Source organism: Diadema antillarum, unplaced genomic scaffold (assembly GCF_040938485.1).
Source record: "Diadema antillarum isolate AM-2024a unplaced genomic scaffold, OU_Dant_1.0 seq00000085_RagTag, whole genome shotgun sequence".
Classification (NCBI taxonomy): Eukaryota; Metazoa; Echinodermata; class Echinoidea; order Diadematoida; family Diadematidae; genus Diadema; species Diadema antillarum.
Genome location: NW_027271177.1, coordinates 1,203,725 through 1,218,142, shown reverse-complemented (window position 1 = coordinate 1,218,142; position 14,418 = coordinate 1,203,725). Strand labels below are relative to the sequence as shown.

Here is a 14,418-nt window from a genome sequence, read left to right as displayed (position 1 = left end):
CATGTCATGAGTCAGACTACACCCTGTGGCACTCACACTTGTTCAGTTCTCATTTCTTGTGAGTAGAACACCTGCCTGTGCCTTGAGATGACACCTGTATATGTTGTACATGTACAATTTTGTAGATAATTCCGCACCTTCTTGACATCTGTTGGTAAGATGCCAGGATTACGTCAAATGTTGAGGTTGAATTGTGAACAGGCTGAAGTTTACTCAGTTCAGCTCTTGCATGCCCATATGGTAGACCAAATCCTTGGATATACTGACTGTACGGTATGCAATTCTTTCCTGCAGTGGAGTCCAAGTCAATAAGATGAAGTTGTCATTGAGATCGCACAAATGTTGAATCAGTGGAGGCAAGATTTCAGGGACCAATTTTGTGTACATGTACTGTATGTGAAACTTTTTCTACATGCAACAGCTGCATCAATTTTTTAAGTTACCATGGATTCTGAGGTGTCTGAGTTTTCAAGAAGATACTAATGACCACACCAAGTATAGTGTGCTATCTACTGCTGATGTTGAAGTGTAAGTGGGGACGTTTTGGCTTCATGCTGAGATAGTTAGTGGGGACATTTGTGACCGGCGACAACGGTTTCAGGCAAAAGTCGGGCATTTTGAAAATTCATTTTTTCACTGAATCACATTGCCCATTTCCTAAGCTTTGCATTGATATAAAACACTTGCATTCTTTGGCACCATAAGTGGGCATGGAAAGCGAAATGAAATGCACTTTTTAAGTTGTTAGCCTGACAAAATTGCGAGAAAACGGGCTTTGAAGATTCACCTCTTTCTCAAAGACAATGTCCGAGCGGCGATGCGAGGTGAGAATCACCCATCCGTACGATGGTGCCAATCGATGTTAAGCTCCGCCTCTAGCAACCACATCGCCTTCTGATTGGCTCACTGAGAGAGTCAAATTTCCCGGGCACCCTTCCTAGGAGCTCAGCTTATGGAGCCGAAAAACAATGCGGTTCGCTCGGGTTTGTTTTAGCATTACGTCTTTCAAGATGGCGGATACGATAATTGCACGTATGGTGTACATGTGTATGGATGCACGCATTACGCAATGGCATCCACACGCCATGACCATGTGCATGTAACAGGAGCGAGTGGCGAATCCACACATTTACAAATCGCGTTTTCATTGTTGTTGATTTGACTTTATCATTGGAGACCCTTTTGTAGGCAGAAAAATGCCTGTGCTGGCAAAGGTCACGCTTCCTGTTTGTTTTGCTTTTACAAGCCGTGCATATGTTGCTTTGTTCGGTGGTGTTAATTAAAACAAACAAACATACACGACTCGTTAGTTTCGTGCGATCTTGATGTGTAGTATTTGAATATATTTGTGTATAACTGGTTTCATGTGACCTCTCCTTTCCTCTCATCTACCTTCTGCTGTCATAATTTTTACTACATGTACAAGTAGACTATTGTTTTTTTCTTTTCACACGATTATGTCGTGCTAAATGATATTTGTTTCACTTCCGTTGTCGAACATTGCGGTAGAATAGTTTGGATAGAAAGCCAAACGAAGAGCACGCACTACAGCGTATAAACTACTATAGCAGGAACAATGGAGCATGTAATCATCCACGCGTGGACAAAGCATTCCCCAAACGCTGCAACTGGTGTCTCCGAAAGCCGAATTATGTAAATGTGTGCGACTCACCAGCCAATCGCATGCGAGACCTTGCGCCGTAGCAACGCTGGGGATATTGGCGCGGCGTTCGAAAGAAGCTCGAAACTGACGAGTGCGATCCAACATAGGGTGCTTAAAATTCCATTTTCGATAGGAAAAACGTAGTCTTATGCTATGAAATTTTAATAGTGTAGATGTAGAAAACATATCAAAGATTCGATTTCTGCAAAAAACCCAAATCGACAAATATAATGGTAAAGATCTTTGTACCCCGCCTAGGAGGAAATTTGCTCTTGCGACTTTTGCCTGAAACCGTTGTCGCGGGTCACATTTGGCTTCATATTGAGATAAAAATACTTGAAGCCCAAAGGTACTCATTACGGAACTGAGTCCAATCCTCAGGTTGGTCAGACTACCCACAGTCGGCATGATTGTGGTGACTTTTAATTTCTCAAAAATAAATGCTATTTATAATAGATATCGTCAAGAAGGATCTGTGAAATGTTTAGAAGTGATGCTTAAGGAGGCTTATACTTCTGAGCTTTGCTCCAAATTGGGGATTGGGTAAAAATAGATCTAGAGAAAAAGAGAATAGAATAATTTTACAGTTAAAAGTGATCATATTTTTGTCCAAGCATTTGTTATTTCCTGTTGAGACTTTTATGAATGTGTGTATAAAACACATCTTACTGTCTTTCTTAAAGTCAAAGTGATTAGATACAGTGATATGGCAGTGTACAACTGGGCTGTATAGACTTGAGGTTGAAAGAAAGTGGTGAAAAGATACTTCTTTTCAAATCATTGTTTGAATTATCACAGTATGCTATCAAAAGCCTCTGTTCATTCATTTGTGGTAACCAGATGATCTTAATGAGCTAGGAATATTCTGATGCAGTCCAGAAAACTAGGTTAATCTTCAGAGAAGATATGAATCGTGAGATTTCTCGGTCGATTAGTGATGCCTGATCACAAAGGCAATTTGGCAGGCTGTGGTCAGATTACAAGTGAGGGCGCACTGACAGAAAGACACCCCCCCCCCCCCCCCCCCCTCCGGCATAGACTTACATTCTTAACCTCTTTAGTATCAAAGAAAAAAATCTGTCCATAGATGAGATGTGATTGTATTGCCTTTGTTGTATTAAAGAGGGTATGAATGGATGCAACTGGGTTGCAGTACAGTTGTAAGTACTGGTACACTTTTTACACCCCAGGGGGGTGTTTCATCAACATTTGTCAGCGCTGACAATTTCAGCAAAATTCTTGGTTTTGATTGGATGAGATGCTCTGGTCACTGACTGTTACTATGGTGATTGTCAGCACTGACAAATGTTGATGAAACACCCCCCTGATCTTAACATGCTTTCTTACCTGTGACAGTTTGGTTAGAGGTGAGCCAGATCTACCTCACTGACAAGTGCTGGAGTTTGCTGAGCTCCACAATGAGCTAGAATCGAGATGGTGCGTCTGATATCGATTGCCAATTTCTGCACCCTTCAGGAAGGGATGGGGAGGTAATATAATCTCGCTCCTTTGTGCTGGCGCACTTTGCTTCTAGCTGTCATCACATAGTCTGACTTCTCAGGCATTTCTTCCTTGGGGGAAAAAATCCTCACGGTCTTGAACTAAGGCTAGTTACATAGTGAAAGCTGCATGATTTAGAAGCTGCTTTCACTAGAATGGTATATGTTTTCCACAAAGAAAGTATCCTTTGCTGCAGTATTCAATCTAAGATCTATTTTCAAATCGAATCCCCTATCTTTGAAGGTCATTTCAAACTGCAGTCTTGTGTGGTGTCCCCTTTCAATCAGTCTGTGCAAGTTTGTGAAGAATGAGCAATTTGCTGGTGAGCTATGGCTCATGGTAGCAGAATGCAGTAAGTGCAAGCCTGGAGATGTGTCCATTGAATAATTGTGGAGAAAAACATAGACACAATGTTGCAAAATGCACAAGTATCATGATCATCAGCCCTTCACAACAAACCTGAGGACAAACAGAGCCACTGGGCTGAATAGACTGTAGGTACGGTACTTATGTGTGTCAGTGGATATACACTATATGAAAGAAACTTTCTACAATTCTTCTCAGCTCTGAAGAGTTTGTTTGCAAAAACCGATAAGTCCATATTTGCCAAATGGAGATATTTGCGATTAAAGGTCAAGAAAGATAAAGAGAATAGTAAGAAAATGTTTGCTTCTTTTGACCATAACTTGAAAAATATACCTTTATATGTAGTGACCAATATATCATTTAAAAGGTATTATTTATACTTTATGACAGAGATCGTACTTCAAAATCTTCAAAAATGGACTTATCGGTTTTTGCAAACAAACCCTTCGTATGTTACATGTACATCGTAGCACACAAGGAAAGCAGTCTTGTTACAGTGCAGTGAAACAAAGCCAATATTGCAGGGATTTTTGTAATATGTGAGGGGAGGGGGGAGGTGGACATTAAATTGGACAAATATTGAAAATGGTATTTGCTTTGAAAGTGGGTGCTGTTTGTATCAATAGAGATGTTGCGGCTATATGACTCTGATGGTACATGTACTTGCATGGCTAGTGGAAATTTATGCTTTAGATGTGGTTTAGTCCAATATTCTCTGTTTGATGGCTTGATTCTGCCAAAGAATATGTGAACATACATATAAGGTACATGTAACCAAAGACTCTTTTAAAATTAATTTTATGGCTAGACTTTATGTTTATTAAACTCTTTGTGTGTAGAATTAAAAGAAGAAGCTGATCATGGCATGTGAGCAAAATAGTAAGTTCTCTACAGGGTCTCTTCAAGAGATGGCGATATGATATTGATCATAGCTCATTCAATATTATTATAATCTCAATCTCATGTTGTGTAAGTTGCATTTCCACAGCTACCTATCAGTTTTCATTCAACATTTCTTCATCTTTATGAGAATTTTACCCTATGAGTTATATACCATTTTAAGCTAGAAGATTTCAAAATTGATAATTTTCCTGTGTAAAGACTGAATATTTTTTTAATGAGTGGTTGTGTTTGAATTTAACTGATATGATTATTTATTAATGTATTAATTCAACCATACATATTTATGCCATATGATGTCATTGAATTCATCATATGATGCTGATTTACATCTAATGATAAAGACCATTACTTTCTGCACTATTACATTCTCTTTCAATAATATTCCATTTCTTCTCAAGTGTTGGTGACATTACCTTGAATTTGAGACAGCACAGTTTAGTGAATGTGCGCGAAAATGCGTCTGGCACCAGCAGTTTACAAACTGCATACACGCCACTGGTGGATGTGGGTTTAAAGCACTTGCATGAACTTCATTTTTGTCGTATCAAATAGTTTCTTCTGGATTGCATATAGAGTCACAAGGATCAGAATTAACTACTCACTAAGAGTACAATGTATATGTACCTGATTTATGATTTGAAGGTGAAAATTTGATTACTTTTATAGGAAGTGTTAAATACTCAAATTCAACACGATAGACATGAGTGTCCCATTAACTTGTTCATCATTCAGCAAAGCTAACACAGTATCGTCATGTGGAAATTATGGGTGTATTGTAATTTGAGTGTTATCCCCTCCTCCTGTGATATTGACCCAATAAATGCACTCACATACACACACACACACACCCACACACAGACAGCCAGATGTGTGTATGCACACACCCTTTGCCTGATGTTTGATTTCCCCTATTAGCAAGTGCAGCTGTTGAAGTGCTAATTAAGATCTACATTTTGAGGCTGTGCATGATTTGCTCTGTGATGAAGAACAGGTTAGAAGCAAATCAATATAGTCTGAAAATGCTTTGCCCCAGCCTAAGCAGGCGCTGATACAGGTGTCAAAGTGATTTTGCAAATTTAGCCTGTATGATGAGCACTGTAGATTAGAAATGATAAGGGTTGTGTAATGATTGAGGCAACCCATTCCTCCAGATTACTCAGTGTATATGTAATAGATAAATGTAGACCTACGGAATGACTTGGTGCCCCATGATGTCTGAGCTTTACGTTAACCCATTGAGGATGGACTGATTTCGCTACAACAAGCATTTCCCATAGACCCCTGCCCGAGTAAACTTGGGACTCGTCCTCAACAGGTTACTGTAAAACAAGGAATGTTCGCGTGCATTTTAATTTCATGAATTTCGCGAGCGCCAAGATTCACAAAATTAAAATGCACGCGAAAGTTCTTGTCTACACTATATGCATTGAATGCCAGTGGCAGTTCGTGAAAATTTCATGCCGCAAAAAAGGCCGTCGGCTCCATTTCGCGAAAAATTCATGCCGCGAATATATCATGTTTTACAGTAACCTGTTGAAGACTAGTCCTGACTACACTAATATGTATATTGGAGCAGGTGTCTGCAAGAAATGTGTGAAAAAGCAAAATCAGTTGATCCTCAATGGGATACCATCATGGTCAGAATTGTGACAAGAATACTGGTGAAAGAATTAATATAGCATTAGAAAGCACAAAGCAATAACGTCTTGAGTTCATTCTCCCCGTACTTCTTCATGCACTGTTAGACTACATATAAGATAATGTAGCTCTCACTTTCCAACCCCTTCAGTAACTGGATAGTGATGCCAGCCCACATCCGCAATGATTTAGTTCACTGTGTCTGTGAGAGATAAATGTTATGTCTTTAATTCTGAGAGTTTCTTTTGACTCCTCAGCATATTTTTAGTTTCCACTTGAGTAAAGTAGAAAAAAGCACTCGAGTATTGATGGACAGGTTTAGCATCTGGTTGTTAGACAGAAATGATATATGATACATATATTTTGTTCACTTTAAAGGCATAATTTACCTTTTTCAGATGAAACAAAAACCCAGCATTAGCACTTCAAAATACTTCTAAAATGTGAGTTAGGGATAGAAACAACCAATGTAACAATTTGAACCAGTATACCCGTAGTCAATGTTAAGTATTGTTAGATATACAGAATTTGAGCAATAGTTATGATAAAAATATTTTCAGACTCCACCGTATACAGTTTTGGTTAATGAGAAAAATAGTGATATATCCCTATATTTTAGACTTTATTGCAAAAATGTAATATGGTAGGATGTTTTGTGATACAACTCATCTACACATAGGCATCAGAAGTGATACAATGTATCTTGAACATTTCTTAAATCTCTGCTCCCAAAGGTAAACAGGACCTTTAAGTTCCTTTTGTAAATTTCCCATGGACATCTAATTAATATGTGGTATTTTCCTTGTTTTCTCTGTCCTCCCATCCAGTGGTCAGTTCTCTGAGGTCAAGCGGGTGACAGAGAAATCGTCCGGCAGGGACTTTGCTGGCAAGTTTGTCCGCAAGCGGCGTACGGCGGCCAGTAGGCGAGGGGTAAAGCGTGAGGACATCGTTAGGGAAGTAGACATCCTAAAGGAGCTGTCACATGATAACATCATCTCGCTCCATGATGCCTTCGAGACGCAAAAGGATGTGGTACTAATCCTGGAACTGTAAGTGAATTGTGGCATTACTATTTTTATCCAGTATTTGAATGATGTTCTACTTCTTTGCTTTCATTTGCTGTTTTGTGCACTTAAAACAATATTGCCTATTTATAGTACTTGTTGTTCTTGAAAGTATTTTTGTTATGATTGCATTGTTTGTTGACTTTTAAGTAGCTGTTAGAAGATAGAAATGGAATTTAACGCACCTTGTAACCATAATCTCAAAATCCCCTCACATTGTGTACAGACAAATTAAGGATGGTACATACATTGTATGTGCATGTACACACAATAGTGAGTTAATGTACTCTTTTAAAGTGTATAGTGCTTGCATTCCTTTGATTCTGTTATAGACAAATCTTTGAATATATCCTTTGATTAGTTTTAAAGATATCGATCCCTGTCCTGCCAGATGATGGAAGCAGAGGGGTCATGCCACAGAAATTGGCTAGTACTCAGAATGATGATTCAGACATTTAAAGGTACGCTGTGGTACAAACTCTTGTAACACTGAAACATCTTGGGGAATCTCACACAATACATGTAGATGACCTCATACTGTATGCATTCAGGCACATCTTAACTGTTAAACTGACTCTTTCTTCTGTTTGAAACAATACAAAATTGCAGTTTAAACATTAGGCAGAAAATCTGTTTACATGGCTGTTATACCTTTTGGAAAGCTTAATTGCACTATAATGCCTGCCTTACCGCAAGAAGCAGCGTCTGTTCATAACATCCTGAGATGATGAGTCTGTAGTCAGAATTTAGATTATCCTAAAGGCAACTTTAGATTAATTGATTGAAAGAGGATTAAAGAATACATGTACATTCATTCTTTTTTTTTGCTATTTGAATGCAAAGTACTTTGATGTTACAAGTTATAATTCGTATATATTCATTAATATTATAAAAAGATATTATGCTTTTTTTTATTTGACTGTGAAGCAGATAATTCTTTATGCCTTTTACATGTACTCTAAGACTGATTATTTTGAAATTTACAACAGAAAGTAAAAAGAGGTCAAGGCATTTAGAGTGTTACCGGTTACATTGGGTAGCTACAGTACTTAGGATGATTATTGAGCTGCATATAACATTGGCAGATTATGTAGTATGCTGGTGCAGATAATTCTTTATGTCTCTACTCATGTTCATAGAATAATTGCATCTGTTCATGAAAGCTGCAAGAAATGAAGTACGTACCATTATGTTAATGTGTCAGAAATGGCACTAATGGTTATCCTCTGGCATGCGTTTGCACCAGGCTACAGTTCCTAAGTGTCATTAGTCTACAGACAAATGGATTAGCAGTATGGTGATTGACGGGAAGCTCGCAGACGTTTTATACTCCGATGCTTTTGCATACATAGTCTGTAGATCTAGCATTAACTCTTATTGCAATTATTCCCTGGATCCACTGAAACTATCTCTACCCTCATTTTGAGGATTGCCTGCTTTTCCAATATGTATATTTGATTTTGAATGTAGCCACTCTGCCATAAGTTTCATCTTCAGTTTTGAATAGACCTGGTTAGTAAGTTATCACACTCTTTTTGTGAATTGGCAATAGAGGTTGTCTTTGACAACCAAAAGTCAGTGTCCAGAGCTTTTCTACAAGGGCAACAAGAACTTTATGCAAAGTTGAATATAAAGACTAGGATGGATTTTGTAACAAGCAACTCAACTGAATAGCTCATTTAAATTTTCCAGGAAGGAAAAATATATCCAAAATATCCCAACATTTATGACTTCCAGCCATCACAGATTGTAACTGGTAAGCATGCCTTTAAAGTTGCATACATCACACTTGTGTCCTTTAAATCCAACAAATGACAAACCTCATATTTTATCAACTCTTTTCCTTTTAAAGGGATCATAGCTTTGTTGCTGCCAGTTACCGAGGAACAAGTTAGAGAGTTAGGCAACTGCATAATGAGGGTAAGAGGTCAGCAGTCAAACAAAATTCTAAAATTTGGGTACAGTGATGCAATTTACAATGGAATCATCAAAAGATTGGAGCAGTTCTAGTCTGTCAGTCCTCTTTCCAATCTCCATGGTATTTCCTGTGAAAGACACTGTGTGATGTGCAGGAAAAACAGATTTTAAAAGATATTTGGATGTGTTTGTTGACGTGTACAATATATACAGCTGTAGCAATGTCTCTACTTTACTACATCTGGAATGTATTACAATGATGTGGATGTTTGGTTTCTTGGTTTTATATGCTCTGAGCCAACAACTTCAGCTGATCTAAGCTTTAATATCTAAACAGTTTACAAGTTGATGGGACAGAGTATTTGTATTGAAAGCATAGGACATCAGACCAGCAATCAATACAAGTGAGTATCATAAAAAAAGTTGATGTTTATATGCAATGTAGCCTACATGTTTGCGTTTAAGGCTCTAGTTCCCGGAAACAGCGCCATTTGATATCATTGATACATCTGCCTTGTTCCTGCCACATTACCCCTTGAGAAATGTAAGGAAAAATCTTTCCTGCAAAATTGATACAGGCCTGCTGTATGTTCTGTTGTAACCTTGGTGTTATGGTGTGGTATATATGCAGGGTATGCAAATAAAGACAAAAACATACAGTGTAGGTAAACCAAGTGTACCAGTAGATCCTGGCTACAGCCGTACAAGGATTGAATACCCAATAACTCGTCGTATCAGATAACCTGTGGTCAGCATCCTTGTAATGCATTTTTTTTTTGTTTCCTGTGACACAGCTCTGACAGAAACATCCAGACAGGAAGCTAAGGATATATTGACAGTGTAGTGAATGATTTTAAGTTTTTTGTTACATACTGAAATGTTCTTTTTACAGAGAGTAAATGAAGAGTTTGTTTGCAAAAACCGATAAGTCCATATTTGCCAAATGGAGATATTTGCGATTAAAGGTCAAGAAAAATAAAGAGAATAATAAGAAAATTTTTGCTTCTTTTGACCATAACTTCAAAAACATACCTTTATATGAAGTGACCAATATATCATTCATAAGGTATTATTTTGTACTTTATGACAGAGATCGTACTTCAAAATCTTCAAAAATGGACTTATCGGTTTTTGCAAACAAACCCTTCAAATGGTAATGTCCTGGAAGTGTCACTTTAATCATTTGCAGTTGAGTTGCCATGAGGGTGATGAACAATTACATTTTGAGTTGAGATTACCAGGAGCTTCAAACACAGAAGCTTCTTGAGATTACAAATTTCTTGAGATTACAAATTTTTGGGTACATTTTACTGCAGATATCCAACATTTCATGGGTATAATGTTTTGCAAGTCGGTACATGTGCGACAGTGTCTTGGGTGGCTAATTCGCGATCAGGAATGCGAAGATCGTACTGTTTGCATGTGCCTTGCATTATATATTTGTTAGTGTACCCACGCATGTACAGTATGTGCACATACACTAGTAGTAAGCGCAGTATCTCCGTGCAGCGCCTAATTGTCTGGCCATGTAACACCAACTGTGCATACATTGTTCTCATACTTGGTACTATCATAAACTGACGATGACAATTGGCAGATTGTTGAAATCACGATCATTATAATCTTCTTACTTGCCAAATTTGTGAAAATAAACCTCACACAAAATACATGTTTTATCAAGGTTACAGTACATTGTATGTTACTTTGATATTAAATATAATTTATGCGTCACAGTGTTTGATGATATTTCAATTTTTAAAAGGTGCAATATGGTTAAACAGTGCACCTCTTTTTCGGTAGTATGAAGACTTCTCAATTACTACAGTACTGGCTCTGTTTTTTGCATCAAAGAGGTACGACGCACCTTACATTGGTTGGAATGATATCCGGCTGTGATCAGTAGATACTTCCTCTTTCGTGGTGTGCCACACGGGGAGCATTACCTGTGGACCAGGAGTGACAGGAATTTGGATGGGAGCAATCGGGGAAAGAAAAACAAGCCCAGACTAATTCAAGCATGTGCATGAAATTACTGTACGCTAGACACTTTTTTTTTTCTGTTTTGACCTTTCAGCTCAATCTGATATTACCATGAATGACATCTGCATCTTCAGAATTGAATTCAATCATTCTCTGATTTATATCAAGGTTTGGATTTAAACTCATTCTGATTGCAGAGGCCATCTCTTCCATACAAAGACAAAGGCTGTGTTCAAAGCTTTGTTCTATGAGAGGCAATACTGTCCCAAGTTGTCGATTTCAAGTTGACTTGTATACACGACAACAAGAACGCTGTGAAATATTCCACATTATTCATTTCAGATACACAGATATAGGAAAAGATAGATTGATATGGGGGAATAGAGATTGAGACAGATAGATATAATGAGAAATAGAGAGAGAAAGACAAGAAAGAGAGATAGGTAGAGATGGTAGATGATAGGAAGATGAACAGAGAGATAAAAGAGAGAGAGAGAGAGATAGTGAGAGAAAAATACAAAGATAAGAGAGACAATGAAGCAGCAGTCTGATATTGTAATGCAGGTTTATAAATACACAGTGTTTCACCCTGAATGGAATAATTGGAGAGAGATTAAAAAATCCCTCAAATATCTGCATGTATTGGAGTGAACTGTTGAAAGCTGGGCCAGCTCTATTAGTAAAAGGGGTTTCTGTCAAATGCCTTTCACATGTACAAAAGCGTACTTGTTGCCATTTTTCTCCTTTGCATTTATTTCTGAACGTCAAACATGGAAAAGTGGGATATGTACAGGCGACAGCAATGCCCAAGAGGGCATCTACACTTGGTCTCCAAGCTGTGGTGGCGCTGGTTGCCACCATTAGGTTTGGAGAGAATTGGCGCCATTAAATGGATGGTTGGTTTGAGGGTTATGTTAAGGTCGCTTACTCAGACATGCATGGGTAAGCATCGACAGAGAATTGTAGCAGATTTTGCCCATGCCAACTCAAGTGGCTGAGGACTCAGACAGACGTCATGAAATTTGAGTCCCTGCTCAGATGGGAATGGTGCATGATCCCTCTTTTCACACATGCATCACTGGCAGTTGTACTTTAAGTTTTCCAAGAAATTCAGTCAAAGGATAAGAGTCTGTATGTGCAGTCATATTCTTTATCATGTACTACAGGACAGTTTGACACACTACATGTATGTGAAATTTGCAACTCAGTAAACAGCTACATAGTAATATATTCTTTGATTGCTGTCCAATGGGTTATGTGACAATATGTTACACACTTATCTCATCACCTCCTAAGGAAATTTTGCTGCAAAATTATAATTTGTCATGTATTGATAGATAAATACGCTTGATGGGTAGATTGATGCAGTACAGCACTGTATGTGGATGAGAACATACAATGTACTGTACACCTTGTACATGTACATTGTACATACGGCTGTTATACACTGTACACGTGTTGATAGATTGTTAAGAAAGCTCAGACATTGTATTATGTCTCATATGCCTGATCAAGGAAATGTTCTGCATGTTTCATTTTAATTGAAGGGTCTTGTGCCTTAATTATCCAACAAAACCAAGAAACCAAAATACAAAACACACACATACAATATATTTCACGTATTAAATGCATATAATGCCCATCTTTTGCTGTTTGACAGCAAAAATTTTATATAATCACATCTATAATTTGTGTGTGTGATTTACCCTGTCATTCATGTTCTGGCTGTCTGTGTTGTTGTTTTTTCTGTTTACTTTGAAATGGTCACATATTGTTATACTTGTAGGCCTTACAGTACGCGCAATAAGAAACGCCTCCGTCAATTTCGTTTTCCAACGAAAGTTCGTTATCGATCGAGTAGCAACGAAATTTGGACGAAATTTGGACGAAATTTCGTTATCGATCCAGTAGCAACGATTCTGACGCTTTGTGGACGCATTTCACGCACGACCGCCCGCTCAATTTCGTTCGGCAAATGCGTTGCTCGTTCGGAAAATGCGTGTTCGGAGCTCGGCAGTTTCGTCCAAATTTCGTTAAAAGCGTCCGTGATCCAAGGCGCACATGGAATACAGTACACACGTGTGTGTGTAGTGGCCACATCCACAGCCGCTAGCCGGCAAGAATCACTGCAAGATTAGACTCAACAAGTACTAGTAGTAGCACAGTGGTCGGGAATGAGAACAGTAGACAGGCGTGGAATTCACCTGATTCACATAATACTATTAAGAATGGTAACATGTATACATACATCGATGCCGTTTTCATTGAAGCAATTTGTAAAAGTTTTAGTTTCCCTTACCCTAGCTGTAAGTACGGCACCGTTAGCAGATTATTCACTGCATTTGTAAGTCACCTGATACATCACATGTTGGTATGCGGGCTGCATGTAACCAGGGAATGTGCACGTGTGGGAAAGGCGAGTGCGCCGTATGTGCGTCGCAATTGCCATGGCATGGCTCGCTCGGCTGAACGAAACAGAGATGTACGATACATGACAAGACCCAGTATAAGGCCTACTAATTGTTCACGTGTTGTTTTTTGTTTTTTTACAGGCAGAAAATAAACAACTGTTGATCATGAAATAGACTAAATTACCAATCAGAGATCATTCGGGTTCATAGTATTTAAGAGAAATCACGCAATTTTGGCGAGGGTGAACCCACAGGAACCCACAGGAACCTTATCGTAGAATGCCGACCAAAAAGAAAATGGTTTCACTAAAATTCCGTGTACGTAAAATCCATTTGAGTATAGAAAGAAAATTAACCCCCAAAAAGAGGAAAAAAGAAATTAGAAGGATTTGTTCGCCGTTATTTGGTCATTAAATATATTTTCTTTCTTCAGCAATTGCGCGTTACATTGCCCGTTTTTTTATTGAATCAGGGCCCTGTTGCATAAAACCCTTACCGCTGGACTTACCGCTCCTTTCTATGCGGTAAGTCTTAAATCAGCGGTAAATTTTATAATCATTGATGCTGACGGTAGTTACTATTGAAATTCAATGGTAAGTTTTATGCAACGGGCCCCAGAAAAGCAAAAAAAAAAAAGTAATATTCAAAACAAGACAATAAGTTTAATTCTTAGTTTGATATCGTTTATTTCTTTATTGGACAGAGAGATAATTCAGACGGTACGTGGGATTTTCAAAGCGACTAATTCAGACTGATTCTTAGTTTGACTTGGCTCTTTCTTTCTTTCTTTTTTTATTTTATTTTTTTTGGGGGGTGGGTTTGAGGTTCATGTTCGTTGTACCCATGCACCCACAAGGTTCATTAGGACGAAAATGAAACATTCAGATACACGCGACTTCCCTACACGAAAAATAGATGTTCGTAAATGTGATAGTCAAATTATGATTCATAATTCGAAAATGCACGAATGTTTGTG

The 14,418-nt window shown here is 38.2% G+C and overlaps 1 protein-coding gene across 1 annotated transcript in view; it reads left to right on the top strand.

Moving 5' to 3' along the window:
- LOC139726499 (death-associated protein kinase 1-like) overlaps positions 1 to 14,418 on the top strand; it is a 164,500-nt gene that overhangs the window by 14,343 nt on the left and 135,739 nt on the right. Inside the window, exon 2 of the mRNA XM_071637456.1 lies at positions 6,898 to 7,119. Within this exon, the coding sequence (XP_071493557.1) occupies positions 6,898 to 7,119 (222 nt within the window). The remainder of the gene's footprint in view (positions 1 to 6,897; positions 7,120 to 14,418) is intronic.